This window comes from Pan troglodytes, chromosome 6, assembly GCF_028858775.2.
Source record: "Pan troglodytes isolate AG18354 chromosome 6, NHGRI_mPanTro3-v2.0_pri, whole genome shotgun sequence".
Classification (NCBI taxonomy): domain Eukaryota; kingdom Metazoa; phylum Chordata; class Mammalia; order Primates; family Hominidae; genus Pan; species Pan troglodytes.
Genome location: NC_072404.2, coordinates 56,843,725 through 56,864,986, shown reverse-complemented (window position 1 = coordinate 56,864,986; position 21,262 = coordinate 56,843,725). Strand labels below are relative to the sequence as shown.

At 47.8% G+C, this 21,262-nt stretch overlaps 1 protein-coding gene across 16 annotated transcripts in view; it reads left to right on the top strand.

Moving 5' to 3' along the window:
- COBL (cordon-bleu WH2 repeat protein) overlaps positions 1-20,319 on the top strand; it is a 299,997-nt gene extending 279,678 nt beyond the window's left edge. For 7 of the 16 annotated variants that reach the window (XM_519099.8, XM_009453077.5, XM_009453075.5 and 4 more), the window contains 5 exons: positions 5,534-5,631; positions 6,852-8,731; positions 9,808-9,927; positions 11,099-11,362; positions 18,960-20,319. In XM_519099.8, the coding sequence (XP_519099.4) occupies positions 5,534-5,631; positions 6,852-8,731; positions 9,808-9,927; positions 11,099-11,362; positions 18,960-18,977 (2,380 nt within the window). In that variant the 3' untranslated portion in view covers positions 18,978-20,319. The remainder of the gene's footprint in view (positions 1-5,533; positions 5,632-6,851; positions 8,732-9,807; positions 9,928-11,098; positions 11,363-18,959) is intronic. The other 9 variants (XM_003318428.7, XM_003318429.7, XM_009453081.5 and 6 more) reach the window with 5 other exon arrangements.
- Positions 20,320-21,262: the final 943 nt, after the last annotated feature.

Sequence of the window (21,262 nt, the reverse complement as noted above, 5' to 3'; positions counted from 1 at the left end):
CATTTAGAAACATTTGGCACCACCTAGAACCTTGAAACTTCATTGTTGACTGAAAGGTGAGTATGCAGCTCATGACTGTGTAAGAGTGCATAGATTATATGCAAATACTATGCTTTTTTTTTTTTTTGAGACGGAGTCTCACTCTGTCACCCAGGCTGTAGTGCAGTGGTGCGATCTCGGCTCACTGCATCCTCCCCCTCCTGGGTTCAGGCGATTTTCCTGCCTCAGCCTCCTGAGTAGCTGGGATTACAGGCACATGCCACCATGCTAATTTTTGTATTTTTAGTAGAGATGGAGTTTCGCCCTGTTGGCCAGGCTGGTCTCAAACTCCTGACCTCAAGTGATCTGCCCGCCTTGGCCTCCCAAAGTGCTAGGATTACAGGCGTGAGCCACCGCACCCAGCTACTATGCCATTTTATACAAAGGAGTTGAGCATCTGCAGAATTTGGTATCTATGGGGGATCCTAGAACCAATCCCCCTTTCCTCAGATACAGAGAGAGGATTGCATAAGAACTTTGTGACTACGGAATCATTTAGAAACATTTTCTACATTCCAGACCGCTTCTAGAACTCTGAAACTTTGTGACTGCATTTACAAAGGAGTGTTTGAAACACATGTGAGACCTTGGAGAGCTGCACCGTCTAGTATGTGTGTGGCTGCCGAGCGCTTGCCAAGTGTCTGGTCCAAATTGACATGTGCTGTAAGTGTAAAATATACATCAAATCTGGTACAGAAAGAAATAATTTTATGTTAATTATTGGCAGAAATCACTAAATTGTTTTATTAAAATTCTACCTATTTCTTTATACATTTTCAATGTTATTATAAAAATATTTTAAATTATACATGTGGCTCATGTTATATTGGGCACCATTGTTCTAGGACTCTGAAGCTTTGCTAATACAGGAACATTTACAAATGGAAGGGGGAGGTTAAGCACATATGACTATCATCAACTGCATATTTTCCCAGGCTTCTTGCCTTTAGTTAATCAAGTAATCACTTTGAAATCACAGGAGTTGGTTTGGTTGTCATTAGCAAATTGGATTGCTACCTAAAAGCAACATCTCTCTCCTCTCAGACTTTTTTTTTTTCATTAATTCTGCCACTGTACTAGCCTCATCAAAAAGAAAAAGTGACCTCATGTGCTATGAACCCATCTTGTACATTTCGGATTGGTCAGATTCAGCCCGTTCTCCCTCATAGCAAATGAAAACAACAAATCAAAAAGCGCTTTTGGCTCCTGGCACTAACTGAATTTGACTGCCCCTAGTTCTCGTTTTTGCTGGAGGCTGGGGTATAAATGCAGAGGCTCAGCAAGCCCTGCACACACCCGGCTGGGTGGATCGGTCAGCCTGCCACCCTCCGACCATCCCAAGAGTCTGGGCCCAAGGACGCAGGTCCACTTCCTGGGCAGACTCTGGTTTGAAACTTGCCGGTGCTGAGCTGTGTCCCTCATATTGCATGCCCCAGTAGCCTAAACATTCACATTCCCTGCAGAGTCCCCAACTCCGTGTGAGAAAATAACTGCAATACTGATTCAACACATGCAGCCTGATATCAAAATGTCTTCCCTGTGTTTGTTTGCATTTATTTCCTTGATCTTAAGCCAGAACAAACTGTCAATAAGGAACGTTTCTAAAGATTGGGGTATGTGTTGGTGGGGGGAAAGGAAGCCCGGGAGAAAAACATCTGGGCAGGTTTACTTTAAGCTAACAGAGGCTGATGTTTCTTGCTGACTGCTAACTCCTCAGGGACACATAGCTAGGGCTCCCCTGCTAAGCCCACAGGGAACTGGCCTCCAAGCCCAGTGACTAAGGGCATAAATCTGGTGGTTTTGCAAAGAGAGAGGAATGTTTATAATCTATTAGTAACCCTTTGGAGAGAAGTAGATGGGAGTTAGGAAGGAAAATACTGCTGTCTCTCTCTCCTGCTTTCTTACACTGGAAAGTAAAATCACTACATTGCCATTGGCTCTGGCTTTTGCTAGATAATCCATTCATACATGCTCAGAACACAGCCGCCCTGTTTTGCATCAAGAGAAGAGCAGGCTGCTCCTCTTTCCTCTCTCAGAGATGCCAGGAGCTTGGCAGCCTCAGGAGAAACACCAAACAAGGTCCTGGGCTGCGTGGTGGCTAGACCTTCCCTCACTCCACGGTGCACACAGGCTGGGAGCTCCTAGCTCATGTCCACTCTTTCTTTCAGGGCAAGCAGGGCCCCAAGGAGCCAGCCCCACACTGAAGTGTCGGGGAGCAAAGCTGGAGCAGAGGTGGGATGCAGAGGTACCAGCATTGCCTGGAACCAAGCAGCAGCATCCGGGGCAACCTCTATAGAGTGTCAAGTGAGGCCAGTGGTGGGAGGGAGCTGGACAGGAAAGAACACAGGGATGAAGGACTAGGGCTGAGCACAGGGTCCCCAGACTCCAGAAAGGCAGCTGTAACTGGTGGATAGGGGAGAAACCAGCTCAGAAGCAGCCCCAAGCGCCTGGAGCTGGGCTCCTGCTGTTTCTAGAGGGCAGGGAGCCCGGAGCCTGGGAGGAGGAAGGTGTTGAAGGGCTGAGACTGTTCAGACCTTGTACAGCCTCTCTGTTACAGTTTCAGGCTGACAGCCACACACTAGGATTGCTAGGCACTCAGTAACAAAATAAAGTGCTTACTGTGTGCAGTGTAAGAAGAATGCAGACTCCTTTGCAGGAAAGAATTCTTGTTCACTAAAGGACAAAATTATCCTTTTAAATTTTGCTGGCTAAAAATTTGCTCTGTCACTCAAGCTGCTTTGAACTCAACCAAGCACAGTTCTAAAGAAAAAGGGTAAAATATTCATCCTAATTCATCCTTTTCCTTAAGTCATGCTGGTTGGTTTCTTGTTAGATTTCTGTCTCCGCCTTGTCCAAAGGTATTTGCTATTTTTAAATCATCACAGTGTTTCTATATATGTGTGTGCTGATTTCTTCACATAACATGCTAACATAAGCATGGATGTGTGTTTCTACATAGACTTAATGATCATCATATTTACTGATTTTAATGCCCTTTGAAATATATATGTAATAATTTAGGTAACTGCCTAGTGCTGGACATTCTAGAATTCTTACATGAACATTGTTGTATTTATATTTTTCCTTCTATAGGGTTTCCTTAAAGCAGATTATTAAAAAAGAGATTAATGGGCCAGAGTTCTTACAAAGATAAAGTGATTTTTGTTTGTGTGTTTTTTGATGTGTATTTCCACATTGCTCTCCAGTTAAAACCTGTAGCAACAAGTGTGGGTCTGTCAGATTCATCACATCTTCATCAGCTTGGGGTGGGTTTTTGTTTTGTTTTGCTATTTTGCAAAATGGTAGAATCAGTGGAATTTTTATCTTATTTTTTTTAATTCTTATTGATATCATTATGTTCCATGTCTCATAGTGACGTGATCAAGCATACTTTAAAATAAAGGCAAATACTTTGAAGTAAAAGTATGTCTGTAATTTTGTTTGGCTGGGCTTTAAGCATCCTAAACTAAGAGCAAGCATTTAAAAAGTTTTCCACCTTTCCAAGTATTTAAATCTGTTTTCCATTTCAGATTGCTCTTTTATATGGCAATTTCCATTTTTCTCTGCCATATATTTTATTAAAAATTTAAATGTATTTAAACCGTCTCATTCCATGAAAGAGAAAAGCACAACTTTAGTAAAGTGCATTCGAATAATTAAAGTCCATGGCAAAAGCAATAGGGAAGACAGTCATGCATCTCTTGTGGTCCTTATTAATGGGTCCACATGCACACACATCTCCAACCAGCCCCCTTTGTGTAGCTTGTCAGAGGACATTAGCTGAGACTAATCTGGAAGCCACTTCCTGGCTCCCAAATGGACATAGTCACCAAATAAGAAAGACTCATTTATCAGAATAAAAACTTTGCTACGTGAGGATTGTGCAAAGCTTATTTCATGCATCATTATCTGGGCCTGATTAGCAGTGATGGAAATTGGTCCTCAATTTTTAACAATCAGCGGAAAACAAACCTTCAGCTTTCACTGAAGATAGACAATTGCCATAGACATGTCTCTGTGTTTTCTGCACAATAGGAAAATAGAGGCAAGAGCCCTTGCAAAGACAGTTTTTAAATTGTTTTGGCAGCAGTTGTCTCACAGATGCCATTGTCCCTGTGACGCAAATAAAGCCAGATCCCGCTCTCTGAGCAGACGGGTTGACATCTTCCTGGATGCCCCGTGCCACAGGGGCCACATTATTATGTGTTGTGGCCCCAGATGCAGCTGGTCCTTCTTGGCCTTCGGGGGCAGGCAGGCCTGGTTCCGGATGCCAGTGTGACCTGGGCAGCTCTGTAGTCTCTCCGTACATAGTTTCATCTCTGTACAACAGTGACAACAACACTACCTGCCTGAAAAACTGTGAGGGTTATAATAAGATAATTTATGCAAAAGAGCTCTGTTCGGGGGCTGGCACAAAGGCATGCAGACAGGCCTCACACTGCTAGGAACTTCCTCCTGTTAAGTCTGAGAGGAGGCCCTTGGGAAGGGTCTTGCGGAGTCCAGGGTGGAGCAGTTACTCCTGTTACTGTTGCTGTGAGGTTTTTTGGCCATCCTTATTGTCTTTATGTCCCAGTTCAAGATTCTAGGGAGTACAGCTCTTCAAGTGGCATTATCAGGCCCCCAAGCCCTGCCCCTGCAAGTGGCATTATCAGGCTCCCTGTCACCCACCAAGGGTAGGAATTAAGCCAAAGTAAACATAGAGTCTGTAAAAGTCATTTATAGTAGAGGAGTGAAATTTCTCGTTTTCTGAGTCTGGCAGGGTGGGCCACTGCTAGGGTGGACACAGATGGAGGCTGAGCTTATGAAGTTGGTGGGACTTCTGGGAACACTCCCCCATGCAGCCCTGCACAACCCTCCCCACGGACCTCCTAACAGCAGGCAGATCCTGCACCAGAGGTATGTAGCCTTTATCACTGGGACCTTGAACGACGCTGCACTCAAATCCCCAAGTGCCAAGGAACAGCCGGGCTGTGCAGTGTTGAGGTGAGGTGGACCAGCCTCCAGCCACGTGCACATGCTTGGCCTCCAGATGGCTTCACTCCTTCTTGCCAGGTGCCAGGTGCAGGGGACTGCTGTAGCGCAAGGCACAGATGCAAGCAAATCCTGGATCACGTGAACCGTCTTTTGTGCAGTGGAATTAAAACTTTGACTTCAGTCTGCAGAGTGAATGAAAGCTGTGTGTGGTTTGGTTACTGTAACACTTTGGGGCCCCCCCCACACACCATATATCACATGTCCACCACATACAAGACATATACTCCACACATGCACACACGCTACACGCATCCCACACATACCTGTGCACACACACGGGGGACACACACACCCATGAACAATCTGTGTCTCCGTAGTTCTGAGGACAACAGCAGTACAGTGAGTATGTGACTGCTTGAATTTGAGTATGAGCTGTTCTATCCTCAGATATTCCTGGAAAGGAGTACATTAAATCAATAGTAAGAGAAATGAGTGCTCCTTTCTCTTTGGTCTTCCCTAGAACTGAAAAAGCTGTCACAGCCTCAAATGATGAAGAAGACCTATTAATTGCTGGAGAGTTCCATAAAACCCTTGCAGAACTTGATGAAGACCTGGAAGGTAAGAACCACCTGATCTGCTACTCTGATATTATGCTGCATGAAAGTAGGTGCCAACAGTAACTTCCTCTGAGCATACTTTGATGTATCTATGAGAGGAAACAGCCTTCAGAAGGAATTCCAGGTCAGTTTGGTGAAAGTCTGGATGTGAGGCACACACAGGTTTCCAGTAGACTGCTTTTTATCTGGGCTGCCAAGCAGTACCTGGAAACATCCAGACAACTGCTTACAGTGTGCTCTGAATAATACTGATTCAGTGCATTAAAAAAGTATGCCACACATGTTAAAGAATAAAAAGGATGGTACAAAAAATAAACAGATTTCCTCATTAAGACTTCTCTTAATTTGTTGATATATGGCATATCTGTCAATGAGAAATACTCAGCCTTTTGACCACATTGAAGCCATTTATAATGGAGCATCTCATGGCACTGCTATTATATTGATATATTTTGGGGAAATAATACTGGAAGGCCAAAGCAGATGGCAAATAGTTGCAGTAAACAGCTAGGGAATCTTTCAAACAAAGCAGCTATGTTATTTTCTCCAATGCACATGTTGAAAATAAACTAAAAATTAGATATTTATCATGGCTTAGAGAGAAGATAACAGACTGCAAAACTGACGAGTAGTTTTTGTCTGACTCACTTTTCAGTTTCCTGTCCTGAGAATGTATAGTTGACAGAGCTAAAAATTTGAATCAGCCATAGTGTGTCCCGCAGGTTCTGACCCCATGACCATCGCATCATTTGGTGCTTGGAAGAGCCATGGTAATTCTGAGATACTCAAGATTTAGTCATCTGCTTCCTTAAGAAGTTAAAGCTAGAGCCTGTGGTCCTCTGGATTTTGTTGTGCTTCTAGTGGACATGAGAAACATGGAGGTCAAAACCCAAAACTCATTTTCATGTTTCTGTGTTGAGACAGTTTTTCCAGACGCTTGGATCTACAAATCAGTTTTTTAAGTGAAGGATGTTGGCAGCACATTGTAACTGAATACCTTGCCTTGAAACATCATGGATCTGCAAACAGCTGTGTTGAGTAATGAAAGTTGAGATTCTGGCCCCAGGCATATTATGTAGATTACAAACCCAAATAACATTTTAAAACGTATGTAAATAATGTATTCAAAAGTAACCTCAGGGAAATCAAAGTCATGGCTGCAATTACACTAAGTAATTGGTGCGGGAAACATCTGTGATTTGTGTTTGTCCCTCTTTGCAGAAATGGAAGACAGCTATGAAACAGACACCAGCTCCCTCACCAGCTCCATCCATGGTGCATCCAACCACTGCCCACAGGATGCCATGATCCCTCACGGCGACACAGATGCAATCCCAGTAACATTCATAGGGGAAGTTTCAGATGATCCTGTGGATTCAGGGTTGTTTTCCAATAGAAACAACAATGCTGGGTCTTTCGACTCGGAGGGTGTTGCCCGCAGGAGAGCCTCCCTGGCGCCACTTCAAGCTGAGCACAGCCAGGCCCATGAAAAGGCAAGGGAGGAAGTACCTGCCCTGCACCCCGCTTCCCGTGACATCGGAAAAGGAATCCGTGTGGCCTTATCCAACATCTCTAAAGATGGGAATCTAATGGAAACGGCGCCCAGGGTGACTTCTTTTGCTTCGAATCTTCACACAGACAACCTAAATGCAAAAGTGAAAGACAAAGTGTATGGCTGTGCTGATGGGGAGAGGACTCAAGCCACAGAGAGAGTGAATTCCCAACCGGTGAATGAAAAGGACAGCAACGATAAAAACGCTGCCTTGGCACCAACATCATGGCACCAACGAGGCCAAAACCCAGGGAAAAGCTACAGACTTAAGCACGGCCTCACAACATATAAAATCATTCCTCCAAAGTCAGAGATGCGATGTTACGACAGAGATGTGTCCCTCTCCACCGGAGCCATTAAGATTGACGAGCTGGGGAACTTGGTGAGTCCTCACACCACCGGCATCAGGATCATTTCCCTGTCTTCGTCTGTGCCTGAAGCAGAATCTCAGCCCATTGGGAAAGTCAAAGAGTTCTGGAGGTGCAACTCTGTGGAAAAACACCTGGGCCGACCCTCAGAAAGCTCGGCCAGGGGACCCCCCTCCACCCCTGTGCCCACGCAGACGCAGCATCCAGAGAGCAGACTCCAAGCAGACCCCAAGCCAATATCGCCCCAGCAGAAGTCTGCCCACCATGAGGGCCGGAACCCCCTAGGGGAGGGGAGAAACCAGCCCCCCACCATGGGCATGGGTCACATGAGGGTGCCAGCAGCTCACACCACAGAAGTCACATTTCTCAAGCCTCAGAGAAGAACGTCCAGCCAGTATGTGGCCTCTGCCATTGCCAAGCGCATAGGAGCCCCAAAAGTCCATGCTGATGTGGTGAGGCCACACGGTCATGCCGAGAAGGGTTATGCAGGCAGGGCGCCAGTGCTGGCTGCACCACCTGTCACTGTGAAAGATGACAGGACATCCAGCCCACACTCAGAGACACAAGGATGGAAGGATGGTGCCCAGTGGCCCTGTGTCACTCCTCCCAACAACCACGGGGAAGATTTGGCAGTGGGAGCCCCTCCTAGGGGGGAGGTCATTGGCCCACACAGGAAGTTGTCTACTCAGGACAGACCTGCTGCTATCCACAGAAGCTCCTGTTTCTCACTGGTTCAGTCTTCCCAGAGGGATCGTGTTTCTGTGGGACAGAGCTGTGGTTTCAGTGGAAAGCAAAGCACAAGTAGCCAGGAGGCCAGCTCAGCATCTGAGCCCAGACGCGCACCTGACGGTACAGACCCACCCCCTCCACACACATCTGACACTCAGGCCTGCAGCAAGGAGCTGGCCAATGGCTGTGTGCGCGCCCCGGGCCATGGCGAGCCTTCCCACCCTCCAGGAGGGTCTGGCACAGAAAGCCACATTCTCCTAGAAAGAGAGGAAAAGCCCAGTGTGTTCTCTACAGATGGAAATGAAACAGACAGTATTTGGCCACCTAGCATTTTTGGGCCGAAGAAAAAATTCAAACCTGTTGTCCAGAGACCAGTCCCAAAAGACACATCCCTGCACTCTGCCCTGATGGAAGCCATCCACTCTGCGGGAGGGAAGGACAGACTACGCAAGGTGAGGATGGCGGCTTCCGGGGCAGGCTGCAGAGAGGTCTTGGGCAGGCCTTCCACACCTGCCCACTTCAGTGCACTGGTCTCAGAGTCTGAGAATAAAGCGGAGGAGAGAGAGAGACGGGATTAGGATAACAGTGAGGCTTACCACACAGGTTTCATTTTAACTAGAATTCCCATCATACTGCCTCCAGATATTTGTACTGAACTATTAAAGGGACAAAATGGGTGAGTGTGAGGCTAGTCCACACTGACTTCAGGCCCCTGGCTGCCCTGTGGGAAAGGTAACAGCCAGTGATGTCCATCCCCAGGGCCAGAGGAATGGAGAGGCCAGGGGCAGGCCCATCCATATGGTCATCCTTGAACAATGGAACAGGGGAGAAAATTCAGGCAGGGCCACTTCTTTCCCATATGCATTTGTAGCAGCAGCGAACTGTCATTCTTCAGTAACACAGGAGTAATTTTAGGACACGCCTTGCCCATTGTCTAGGCACTTAACACACCACAGGTATTATCTCATTTGCATGGTACACCAATGCTGATAATGAGGAGATATTTCTCCCATTTTGCAGATGAGGAAACTGAGGCACAGTGAGGCCAAGGGGCCTCGTCCAAGGTCAGGCACTAGCTAGTGGGGGCCATGGATTCTCTTCTGGGTCTGCAAGATGTAAACACACACATCAGCTCTGGAACACTAGGATGAATAGCAGGAATGGTCTGCCATTAAGAGGCAGTTGTTTGAAACTACATAGCCTTTGATTCTTACGTGTGCCTTCTCATAGACAGGGTGTAAAACTGACCCTATAGGCCTCGGCTGACATGAGTGGATTTTCTTTCTTTTTTTTCCTGAGACTGAGTCTCACTCTGTGGCCCAGGCTGGAGTGCAGTGGCACGATCTTGGCTCACTGCAACCTCTGCCTCCCGGGTTCAAACAATTCTCGTGCCACAGCCTCCCAAGTAGATGGGATTACAGGCATGAGCCACCGTGCCTGGCCCATGAGTGGGTTTTCTCATGAGCTGCCTTACAGGTCACATTTCTCCATGTTCTCAGTGAAATGTGTGACACTGTTAATATTCTAGACGGCAGAACACACTGGGGAGGGCAGGCCAGCGAAACTGTCCTACACGGAGGCAGAGGGCGAACGATCTGCACTGCTGGCAGCTATCCGCAGGCACAGCGGCACCTGCAGCCTGAGGAAGGTAAGAGGTGAAGGGCCTTCCATGGCGCCAGGAGCTCAAACCCACCCACCCCTTCTTCCGAGGCACTTGGGTGGTGGCTGCAGAAGCTTCTGTTCTTCCGATTGGATGGTGAACCATCTCTCTTTAGAGTGGCCATCCCAGCCTGCGTGAGACACTGGGGTGGACACCCTGCTCCAAGAGCCTGGGGCAGCCATGGCAAGGAGCAGCAAGAGCTTCCAGACACTCTCTCAGCCTTTGCTGAAGTGCAGTTCCTTCCTGTGCCTAGAACTGAGCACTTTTCCAAATTCACTTGGACACCTGGGGTGGTTTCCAGGCTTCACTAACTGGACAACCAGAACTGAAGCCACTGCACACCTGGAAAAAAGTTGTTGCATGAATATAGCGCTGGTTTTTGCACATCCTTGGGAGCCAGTATGGACTTGAGTTTAGGGCAGAATGGTCTCATCTTAGTTTCCATGCACAGAAATTGAGGAGCAATGTGATTTGTACATTACTCATTAGGTTCTGAGTGCATGTCTTGCCCCCAGTAATGGGTTGGATGTATGTGTCCAGCCTCTATGTCTATTCTTATATGCCAAGAAAAGTCATGAGGTCAGAGAGTTCTCAGTAAGGCAGGACTGCCAACTTCTAGTCTCTGGGATCAGTTACTTGGCTGCCAACAGAGCATGGGGGCAGATGTCTCGGCCGTGGAGTGGACAAACTTCCTGGGCTTATTGCAAAAGAACTGTCTCAGGTCCAAGGGTAAGATAATCAGCTGTGTGCTGCTCTCTCAGAACCTTTGGGGACAGTGTCACCGCCTTAGTCTGTTTGGGCTACTATACCAGTATCTGACAGACTGGGTGGCTTGTAAATGACAGAATTTTATTGCTCACAGTTCTGGATGCTCAAAGTCTAAGATCAAGGCACCAGCAGATTCAGTATCTTGTGAGGGCCCACATTCTGGTTCATAGACAGTGCCTTCTCTCTGCATCCTCATATAGTAGCAGAGGTGAGAGAGCTCCCTGGAGCCTTTTTTGTATGAGCACTAATCCCATTCATGAGGGCTCCACCTCATGACCTAGTCACCCCCAATCCTCATCTCCTCATGCCACTACCTTGGGCGTTGGGATTTCACAGCTGAATTTTGGGAGACATTCACTCCATAGCAGTCATTTAATCATCTCATTGCCAGGTGGCATCCTCTGCTTCTGAGGAGCTCCAGAGCTTCCGAGATGCCGCACTCTCTGCACAGGGCTCGGAAAGTCCTCTGCTAGAAGACCTTGGTCTTCTGTCCCCACCAGCCGTTCCCCCACCACCCCCTCCACCCTCCCAGGCTCTCTCTGCACCAAGGACGGCCTCCAGGTTCAGCACGGACACCCTCAGCAACACCGCAGACGCAAGGCAAGCCTTGATGGACGCCATCCGCTCCGGCACAGGGGCTGCGAGACTGAGAAAGGTGATGGCGACTGTGTGTGCGCATTTCAATGGGGCCAGAGGGTTGGAGGTGCAGCGTAGATCCAGGGACACGCTTGCCTGTGGGCAGGAGCTGCGAGGCGGTCACATGGGAGTGGGGTGGGAGAGAGCCGGCGTCACTGTGTCTCTCACATGTACTGACCAGAGTGGCAGATGAAGGCTCCAGTCCACAGGTGAGAAAGTCAGCCTCCTGCATGGTAGGTGCCAGCTCCAGTCCTCAGCTCCTTGGTGATGATGACAGGTGGAATCTAAACCCCACTGTAACCCAAGCTCAGTTCCACCCTAACCCACAGTTTCTACTGGTCCATGGAGAGGATGGAAGATCATCCATTTGGGGCCCCACAGAGCACACATCACAAACTCATGGCCCTCAGCTGGCACGGAAGCCGCCAGCCTTATTCATTCATTCATTCATTCATTCACTCGTACATGCTTGCGTTCCAGCCTAATGTTGGACAGTTACGGAATCTGAAGTCCCTTGGGCAGAGCATGCACTTTCTGGATTTCCCCGGCTTCTCCATTTTGGTCTTGTGCTGGTCTGCACATTACTGCCCACCTGGCCCCTGCAATGGAATTCCTAGATTAAAGGGCTGCTTGGGCCAGATGGCTTCTGAGACGTGTTTCAATTCTGACATGATTCAGTAATGGATTGACCCTCCGTCCCTGCCGATTCCTAGTGGGTGTGGGGAGTTATGCTAATAATTGGGAGGTTGGAAAAAGATTTTATTTTATTTTATTATTTTATTTATTTATTTATTTATTTATTTATTTATTTATTTATTTATCTGAGACGGAGTCTCACTCTGTCGCCCAGGTTGGAGTGCAGTGACGCGATCTCGGCTCACTGCAAGCTCCGCCTCCCGGGCTCATGCCATTCTCCTGCCTCAGCCTCCTAAGTAGCTGGGACTACAGGCTCCCGCCACCACGCCCGGCTAATTTTTTGTGGTTTTAGTGGAGATGGAGTTTCACTGTGTTAGCCAGGATGGTCTCGATCTCCTGACCTCATGATCCGCCTGCCTCGGCCTCCCAAAGTGCTGGGATTACAGGCGTGAGCCACCGTGCCCGGCAAAGATTTTATTTTCTGAGTGATTATTTCCAGATCCTAAGCTTATGTTTTCACTTGTACCCGAGCATTCGGTGCTAAAGATTATCCTCACTTTCCATATAAAGCGGGCCAGGCTCAGAGGAGTGAGTCGCTTGGCTTGGTCACACAGGGCCTGGACTTAGACATGGATCAGTTTGGGCACAAGAAGTGCTCATCCCCAGGTCACAAGCTGTGTGCTCCGTAGAGAGCAGGTAACCCAGGAGACGCTGGGTAAGCTACTCTCATGTAGGACTGCTGGCACAATGGAGAAGGGAGACAGCTCTCCAGATCTCCCACTCAGAAGCCTTGGGGCACTGAGAATGGAGGAGGCCCCACACCCGGCAGGCAGCCTTGCTGTGAAAGGCACTGCCTGGAGGGATGAGTCCCTGTGGACACCCAGAGGTCACAACTTTGTTTCCCTGTGCAAGAACAGCCTGAGCACCCACTGATTCGGTGGCTCTCTGAGCTCCCCAGGGGCCATTTGTGATGGCTCTTGGGTCAGCTCCCCAGAGCTTGTCCCGGTGTGAGGGTGGGGCATTCATAGCTGTGTGATGTGGCCCTGAGACATCAGCCAGCAAAGATGCTAGCCAGTCATCATTGAATGCACAGCCCACCCATGGATGATGGGGAGAAAAATCTCCTTACCCAGATGGCAAGGGATATGGCAAGTTTTATGCCATCTCCTCAGGATAGGGGGCAATTAAAAATTACTTAAGGCTCTTTGGTTTTCTTTATGCTTTTTTATTCCTGTGGAATTTATGTGTTGATGAATGTATGTACTTATGTAAAATGAGGGAAAAGTGAAGAAATTGGGGTGAATGGCTAAATAGGGGTCATAAAAATGAGCACAAATTCTGTTGAAGATGGCTCTTGAAGTGCAGCTCCGAGGCATCCTGTCTGCCCCACACACATGACAGCCACCGATTTCAAGGGCTGATCATCGGAAGGCTCTCTGGAGGAGTCTGAAGCCGTGCGATTGGGATCAGCTCTGTCACTCTACTGATCCCAGGGTACATTTCTGAGATTCTAAAGCTGTTTCTCAATGTAGGTCCATAGGACATCTGTATCTTGAATCACATTTTTCAGCCTATGAATCTGCAATTTTCCATTGCTATCCAAGTGACTTTACATTAAGGTTGGAGACGATTGTCTATCTCATTTGAGCCTTTCATGCATTTTGAATTGCACCTACTGGGATCCTGTGAAGGCCATGACGACACTCTGTACTCACTGCTTTATAAAAGTCATCTCAGTGACTGGTTTCTGCATCTTTTTCTTTTACCCTCTCCATCTTGTGCAGAGTCATGAAGGGCCTGGGGCCCAGAGATGCTGAAAGCTGGCCCGAGGTCCACAACCAGCAAGCGGAGGAGATAATAACACTAGGACTTTTGGCTTCTGAGAATGCGTTCCTCTGCCTTACAGAAAGGAAAAAAAAAATAAGTTTTGACTAGCCCGAAAGAACAGAGGAAGTTGTGCTGTGAGAAAGAAAGTGGGGAGAAATGCACAGGCCACGGAGAGTGAGAGGCCGGGCCTGGATGAAGCCGTGGGCGTTGGTGCCGTGCGAGGCCCAGGCATGCTTGGAGGAAAGGTCACCGTGGCTGTAAAGTGCTGGCCAGGGCGGGAGCCAGGCTTGTGTTTCTCGCACAGTCTCAGCCATCTGTCAGCTGCTTCAAAGGGCATTCAAAAGTCCAGGTTTTGATTGTTTCTTGGATTAGTCTGAGTCGTGTGGCCTGCCTTATCCACCCTGGAAAGTTCTAGGCAATTAATATTTATGTGGCATTTCTGAGGTTTTGATGCCCCGAGCCGTTTACAAGATGCTCCCGGGCTGAAAGCTGGGGCCTGAGTTCCTTGGCTGAGTCCTACGTTGGAAACCACGTTCCCCTCAGTCTCATTATCACTACCATGCCTGGTGATCCCAGAGCCTTCCTACACTTGATGCTTTATCACAGAACCACAACAAATCTGAAGAAAGCCTGCCCTAGGAGGGCAGGAATTGGGTGATCGACCTGCCCTCCTGGCCTCTGTTCAGCATTCATCAGGGAGACTCAGGTGCAGGGGGCCAAGGTGGCCTCACCTGGACCAATGATTCATTCTTTTGAAGGCATTAACCAACTGCATTTCCTAGAAGTTTGCCCTGTCTACTCATTTATGTTGAGAGTAGACCTGTGGTCACAGGAAACATTTGCGATTTGGGAAATGAATTACAATTTTTCTAATAAGCCTGGTTAGATGGCACTTTTCTGCTATGCATGGATCCTGGAGGTTATATTGTCTTCATAGCAAATACACTTTCGTGTATATTATGGCATGCGAACATCAAATTAGATGGACTTTGCCTCTTATGATTTAGTTTTATTTCACCTTTTGGACTTTTAAAGCTATGCTGGCTGGGCATAGTGGCTCACAGCTGTAATCCCAGCACTTTGGGAGGCTGAGGCAAGAGGATTGCTTGAGGCCAGGAGTTTGAGACCAGTCTGGGCAACATAACAAGACCCCCATCTCTACAAAATACAGAAATGAGCCAGGTGTGGTGGCACGGGCCTGTAGTCCCAGCTCCTTGGGAGGTGAAGGTAGGAGGATTGTTTGAGCTCAGGAGTCCAAGGCTGTAGTGAGCTATGATCATACCACTGAGCTTGCATCAGCCTGGGTGACAAAGCAAGATCCTTTCTCTTTAAAAAATAATAAATGAAATTTTTTTTAAAAAGTAAAATGTTAAAAGCTATGTTAACCTTGAGGAAAATACAATAAATTCAGGGGCTCCCAGTGCGTGCAGTGTTGGTTGTTTCTCCATAGGTTCTCAGTAGATGTAGAGTTTCCTGGGTCTTCTTTTGGGTGTTCAGCAACGGCTCCAGAACAGCATTGCTGGGAGCACATCCTGCAATGGAGGGGTGTCCTTGGCTTTCCCAGCAAGGCAGTGCATGAATCTGTAGGCGCTCCTCCTCCCCTTAGCAGTGCAGCCTCCTCCTTTCAATGAGGGTGCCCAGCTATGCTGGGAAGGTTTTCTGGGACAGTCGCAGGCAAATTGGGTGATTGGTCTCCCAACCTGTAATACACAAATTTCACATTGGCAGTAAGCTGCCCATGATCAAATACAAAAGGGTAAATTTGATGTAGGAGGAATAATTACCTTAACAGTGACGTTGCCATTTTTCAAGGCAATTGAAATTACATTTGCCTTCACGGTGTGAATCCAATGATGTCTCTGCCTCTGTATTTGTGGCTGCGAGAGCAACTTCCAGCTGTGTTTCTCCTCCAGCTCCAAATAAGAGCATTTGCAGCTCGGCTGCATGTGCACCCACTTCCTCAGTGGAACACCCACTCCTCCTGAAGGCAGTATTCAGATCTGCCCCCACCCCACACTCAGTGCTTGCTTCCACTCAGCCCTGCGAATGTTCTTATTAAAGGCAAAGCTGTATGCGTCTGTCTTTGTCGATCTGTTTTAAATGCATTATTTCAGAAGGCTGAATGTACAACAAGTACCCTCCTAATCCATGTGTATATTTAAAACATTTACGTCTAGTGCTTCATTCTACAAGCATTTCCGGAGAACCTACTAGGGTCCGGGCACTGTCGGAGCTGCTTGTGATAGACGAAAGAAGCTTCATCTGTGCCCTCAGAACCTCTCAGCCAGAGGAAGGGGGCAGGGGCGCGGGGTCTGCTATTGACCTTAGGAACTTTTCCAAAGAAGCTGGGACAGGCTAATCCCGATGACTTGTGGATCATTCCTCCCAGGAGGGCAGCGGGGCAAGCATCTACCCTGACACCTTCCTGGAAGTCAAGGTCATAGCTCCCCTTTGACAGGTGCGAAAATGGGGCACAGACATCATAAGTGACTTCTCCCAGCCCTTCTGTGTGTCCTGCTGCTGCTGGGCCCAGACACCTTATCAGCTCCTAGCCGCTTTGGGAAACGTCCCACTGAACTGAGTTCCAGTCTCTTGTCTGGGCCCTCAGGTGCCTGTTTTCCCACGGCAGGAATTAATTGATGCGGGCCACACGTGTCATGACACTTGGCCTTGACCACAGACCTTGTAAGAAATGATTAGACATGTGACAGTAACAGGAGGCCCCAAACCAGGAAAGAGAAAAAACACAGCAACTCTCCTTTCATCTAAGCCCTAGGTCCTCATATGTGCATTAGAGAACTCCAAGTTGCTGTGACTAGGGAATAGCAATTTCTATCAGGACGTGAATGTGACCCACAATACAATTGCATCACCCCTGGGTTTAGTTGCTCGTAATGTAAACCTGTGGTGTGCTTTGGTTAATGTGAAATTGTTCTGAGGCCTAGGGGTCAGTTCTGTCTTTGCAGACTCTTTGCGTGTGACTGTTCTGCTTATTGCAGCTCTACTGAGTCAGCTGCCTCTTCTGCAGGTAGAACGGGGAGGAGCCTCCTGGGAGAAGCACACCTACCACAGTGACCATCCTCAGGGCCAGCAAATGCTGTTCTCCACTCCTCCAGAGCTGTTCCCCACATTTGACCAGCTCATTCCTGACTCATCCCTTTGTTCCTTTATTAACCTCACGTCTTCAGAAAGCCTCCCTCAGTCTAGATTAGGTTCCCAATACAGCGTCACATAATTTTTCCTTCATAATGCAAACCACAGCTCTAATTTCTCTAGCAATTGGTGTGGTTTTTGTTGCATGCTTGCCTTCCCTTCCACATCACGAGTTCCATGAGTCTTGCCCATCGTATCATGTGATGGAAGGGTAGACACGCTCCCTGGTGCCTCCTTGATAAGGACACCAATCCCTTCATGAGGTTCAACCCCCATGACCTCATCAAATTCCAGAGTCCCACCTCCTAATACCACCATCTTGGAAGTTGGGATTTCAGCATGTGAATTTGGGAGCACACAAGCATTCAGACTGTAACACTCCCCCTATTAATAAGTGGGGCCCTCAGGAAACATCTGGCTACATGGAGCACTGTGTTTGTACAAGTAGATCAGAGGTGTCTGATCTTTTGCCTTCCCTAGGCCACACTGGAAGACAAATTGTGTTGTACCACATATAAAAACACTAACGATAGCTGGTGAGCTTAAAAAAAATTGCAAAAAAATCTAATATATATATATATATATATATATATTTTTTTTTTTTTTTTGAGATGGAGTTTCTCTCTTGTTGCCCAGGCTAAAGTGCAGTGGTGCGATCTCGGCTCATGCAACCTCCACCTCCCGGGTTCAAGCTATTCTCTTGCCTCAGCCTTCTGAGTAGCTGGCATTACACGCATGTGCCATCATGCCCAGCTAATTTTTTATTTTTAGTAGAGACGGGATTTCTCCATGTTGGTCAGGCTGGTTTCGAACTCCCAACCTCAGGTGATCTGCCCGCCTTGGCCTCCCAAAGTGCTGGGATTTCAGGTGTGAGCCACTATGCCCACCCTCATAATGTTTTAAGAAAGTTGACAGATTTGTATTGGGATACATTTAAAGTGGTCCCAGGCCATGGGTTGGACAGGCTTGAAGTAGATGTTAAATCCCTACCATGGGAGTTCAGGAAGAGGGCCCGAGAGAACCTAGAGAAGAGAGGGATATGGAGGAGCATCAGGAAAAGGGCAGGTGCACCCAGTGTCAAGACACCCGGGTGGTGTCGATCCTCCCAGTTCTTCTGGGCCTTGGGGCTTCACTTCCTCATCTGTAAGATTGATGCGAGGGATGCGTGAGAGAGCGTGCACAGGGCAGGGTCTGCATCACCACCACCGTCACCATCACCATCACCACCACCACCACCGTCATCACCACCACAGTTACCACCACCATCACCACTGCCACAACCACCATCACCACCACCACGATTACCATCACCACCGTTACCACTGCCACCACCACCACGATTACCACCACCACCGTTACCACTGCCGCCACCACCACGATTACCATCACCACCGTTACCACTGCCACCACCACCACAATTAACCACCATCACCACATGGAAAGTACCTAGAATACTTCCTGTGTGCTTACCATGTGCCAGACACCATTTAAAGTGTGATACAAGTCCACTCATTAAAACATCAGCTTAACCAAACAAGCAATTTATTATTGTCATTATTATGGGTATGTCTCCAATATAAAGATGAAGAAACTGAAGTTATAGAGGGTAACTCGTCCCACATCAAATGTTAGTCACGATCCTCTCAGGCACACCTGAGCAGAGGGCAAGGCCTCAGACGCATACCCACACAGCCCAAGAGGCAGTGTCCTCTGTCTGGACCAGGACCCCAGGGCCCACCTCCCAGTTCCCTTGACCTCGGGCCTCTGCATCCTGCTAGTCGTCCTTCCCTGGCAGCCTTTACGAGGAAGCTGGAGCGTGAGAAGGTCTGTGAGGACAGCCCTGATCACAGTCTCCTTTCTGCAGGTCAAAGGAACTGGGAAGGGGGTTCCAGGAGTACTGTTGCAAGAGTGGCTGTGCACAGAGCTCTCTAGCACCAGAAGATCTGCATCCTGGGCTTATTGACAGATACCAAATAACTGTGAATCTCTCTTCCCTGCAGGTGCCCTTGCTCGTGTGAATGAACAGAGGCCAGAGAATTGCAGAAACCCACCTGTAATATGCCCACAGGCGTCACTCAAGGAGTCTGCATAGCCAGGAACATCAAGTTTTGGTGTTACTTTCTTGTCTACAGGCCAAAATGCGCACAGTTGATTTTTGGTGTGTTCCTGTATAACGGCTTGAAAGGAAAGGAGAAGATGCTGTGTTGCTGCGCAGCTCGTGTGCCAAGGAAATGTGTTTTGCCTCTGAATATCTTAAGTTGCTAATAAACGATTCTTGTTGGCAGGTTAATGGGACTATAAATGCTGGAGCCCAGCACTCACACTTAATTATATTTATGGGCAAAGTAAAAAGAATCATGCCTTTAGACTGATTTTGGACCTTTGAGACTTTTACCACATACAGATGGATGAAACCACTTACTGATTTAAGATCTTTTGAATTTTAGAAAAAACATATGAATCAGATGGAACAATCTGAATGTGATATGCTCAATGATGCTGTGTGTTTTGGTAGTAAGAAAAAAAAATTGGGAGGCTTTTCAAAGGTGGCTTTGTTAGGTAGTAAAACTGCTGGATTCTTCTTCCTCAAATATTTGGGGCTAACACTTCACAGAGGGTCACAGTCCATGATCTGACCAACTAAGCTTTTAAAAATCAACTATTACCACCCAGAAAACAGTCCTACGTGATCATGTGGCCAGGGTATGCCCGAGTCCTGCAAGGGTGGCGGGTGGCTGAGGTCACACCACCACTGGAGTGGATGGGGCAGTGCCCCACATGGACAGCCGTTCCCCAGGCTATGAAGTGACATAGGCCTCCCCCACGGTGCCTGTGTACGGAGCCTGGTGACTTCACTGGGAGCCTTCTGGAATCCTGAATAGGGTCAAGGAGCAGGGATGTTGGATGCCCACCTGTCAAGAGTTCAGATCAAAGTTGCGCTGAGAGCATCACAATTTTGGTTCAGCCTTGACGCGTTTGTCCAACAGCTCGTTGGCTCCCTTTGTATGATATCGTGGTCTTCTCACATGGTGCCCAGTCACCAATATTTATAATGAGGTTTAACTACAGCAGTAGTTTTTCATATATATCTCTAAAACATTTTGTTATATTGAAAAAAGTAATAGAAATCAAGATGTGTTGATGAAATAAAATGTGTATCTGAGTGAGAAAACAAGTATGGTGAGGTCACTTTAATGTTTCACAGCGATCTCAGATCTAGGCCTCAGGTAGAATGGAAGCTGTTCTGCATTCACTGATTAACGTTGCTAAACTCTTGGTGAGGCACGAGCTACCAGCCAATTGCTCTTCATCACAGTTATCTGTCTTTTAGTGCCACAAATAAAAGAAAATCAAATCTTAGCTGTTGTGTGAATTTCATACCACAGTTGGTTTGGATACCCCTCTTCCAAAATGGGAAGGACGGATTCAGTTATTCAGCCAACACACATTTCTGGCTCCCTCCTGCACTCCTCCATTCCCTGGGTTACATGCAGCTGACAAACAGGCAAAAATCCCCACACTTGTGAAATTCATGTTATGTTACTATGGAGGAGACAGACCATAGATGTGATATGTTAGCAAAATGTTGAGTACATTTAGGCGCTGATAAGTGTAAAGAAGAAAAACCATCGGGAAAGTGGGACGAAGGAGACAGGGGGATGAAGAAAGGCCCAGTGAGAAGGTGACCATTGAGTAAAAACCTGAAGGAAGTGAGGGAGCAAACTCCGGATGGACGCATGACCGGCAGCGAGAAGAGTGAGTGCAAAGGCCCTGGGGGCAGGACGCTGCCTGGGTGTTAGGGGCACAAGGAGGCCATTGTCAGGAATGGGAGGTCGAGCAGATACAATGTTGCTGGCCTGTGCCCCTGGTCTTCACATACTGCATGGTGTTCCCCTTGTCAGAGCAGCCCTGCTCCCTGGCCAGACCAAGGGGGCAGCAGACAGAAGGGGCCCAGAGGTGGGCCTCGGGAAGGACGAGAGGGTGCCCACCTCCCTAGTTCATTTTCCTTGTGAGGGGAGGGGACCCACTTTAGGCTAAATCTACTTTTGAAATTGTCTTGCCTTCTGTGTATCAAGCTGCAAGCTGCGCAGAAGCCTGGGTTTTGAAGTGTGGAATATGGAATGACGACAGCCTCTGGCCTTACTTTGGTCTTTTTGCAGAGTGTTTCATGATTATTCTTGGTTCATCTTCTCAGTGAGCCCAGGTGGTATGAAGGCAACATCTTCCAGATGAGCACACTGAAGGTCCAGACGATTAAGTACCTCAGTGACGTTCTTAGTGTTGAAACATGCTTCTGTGACTC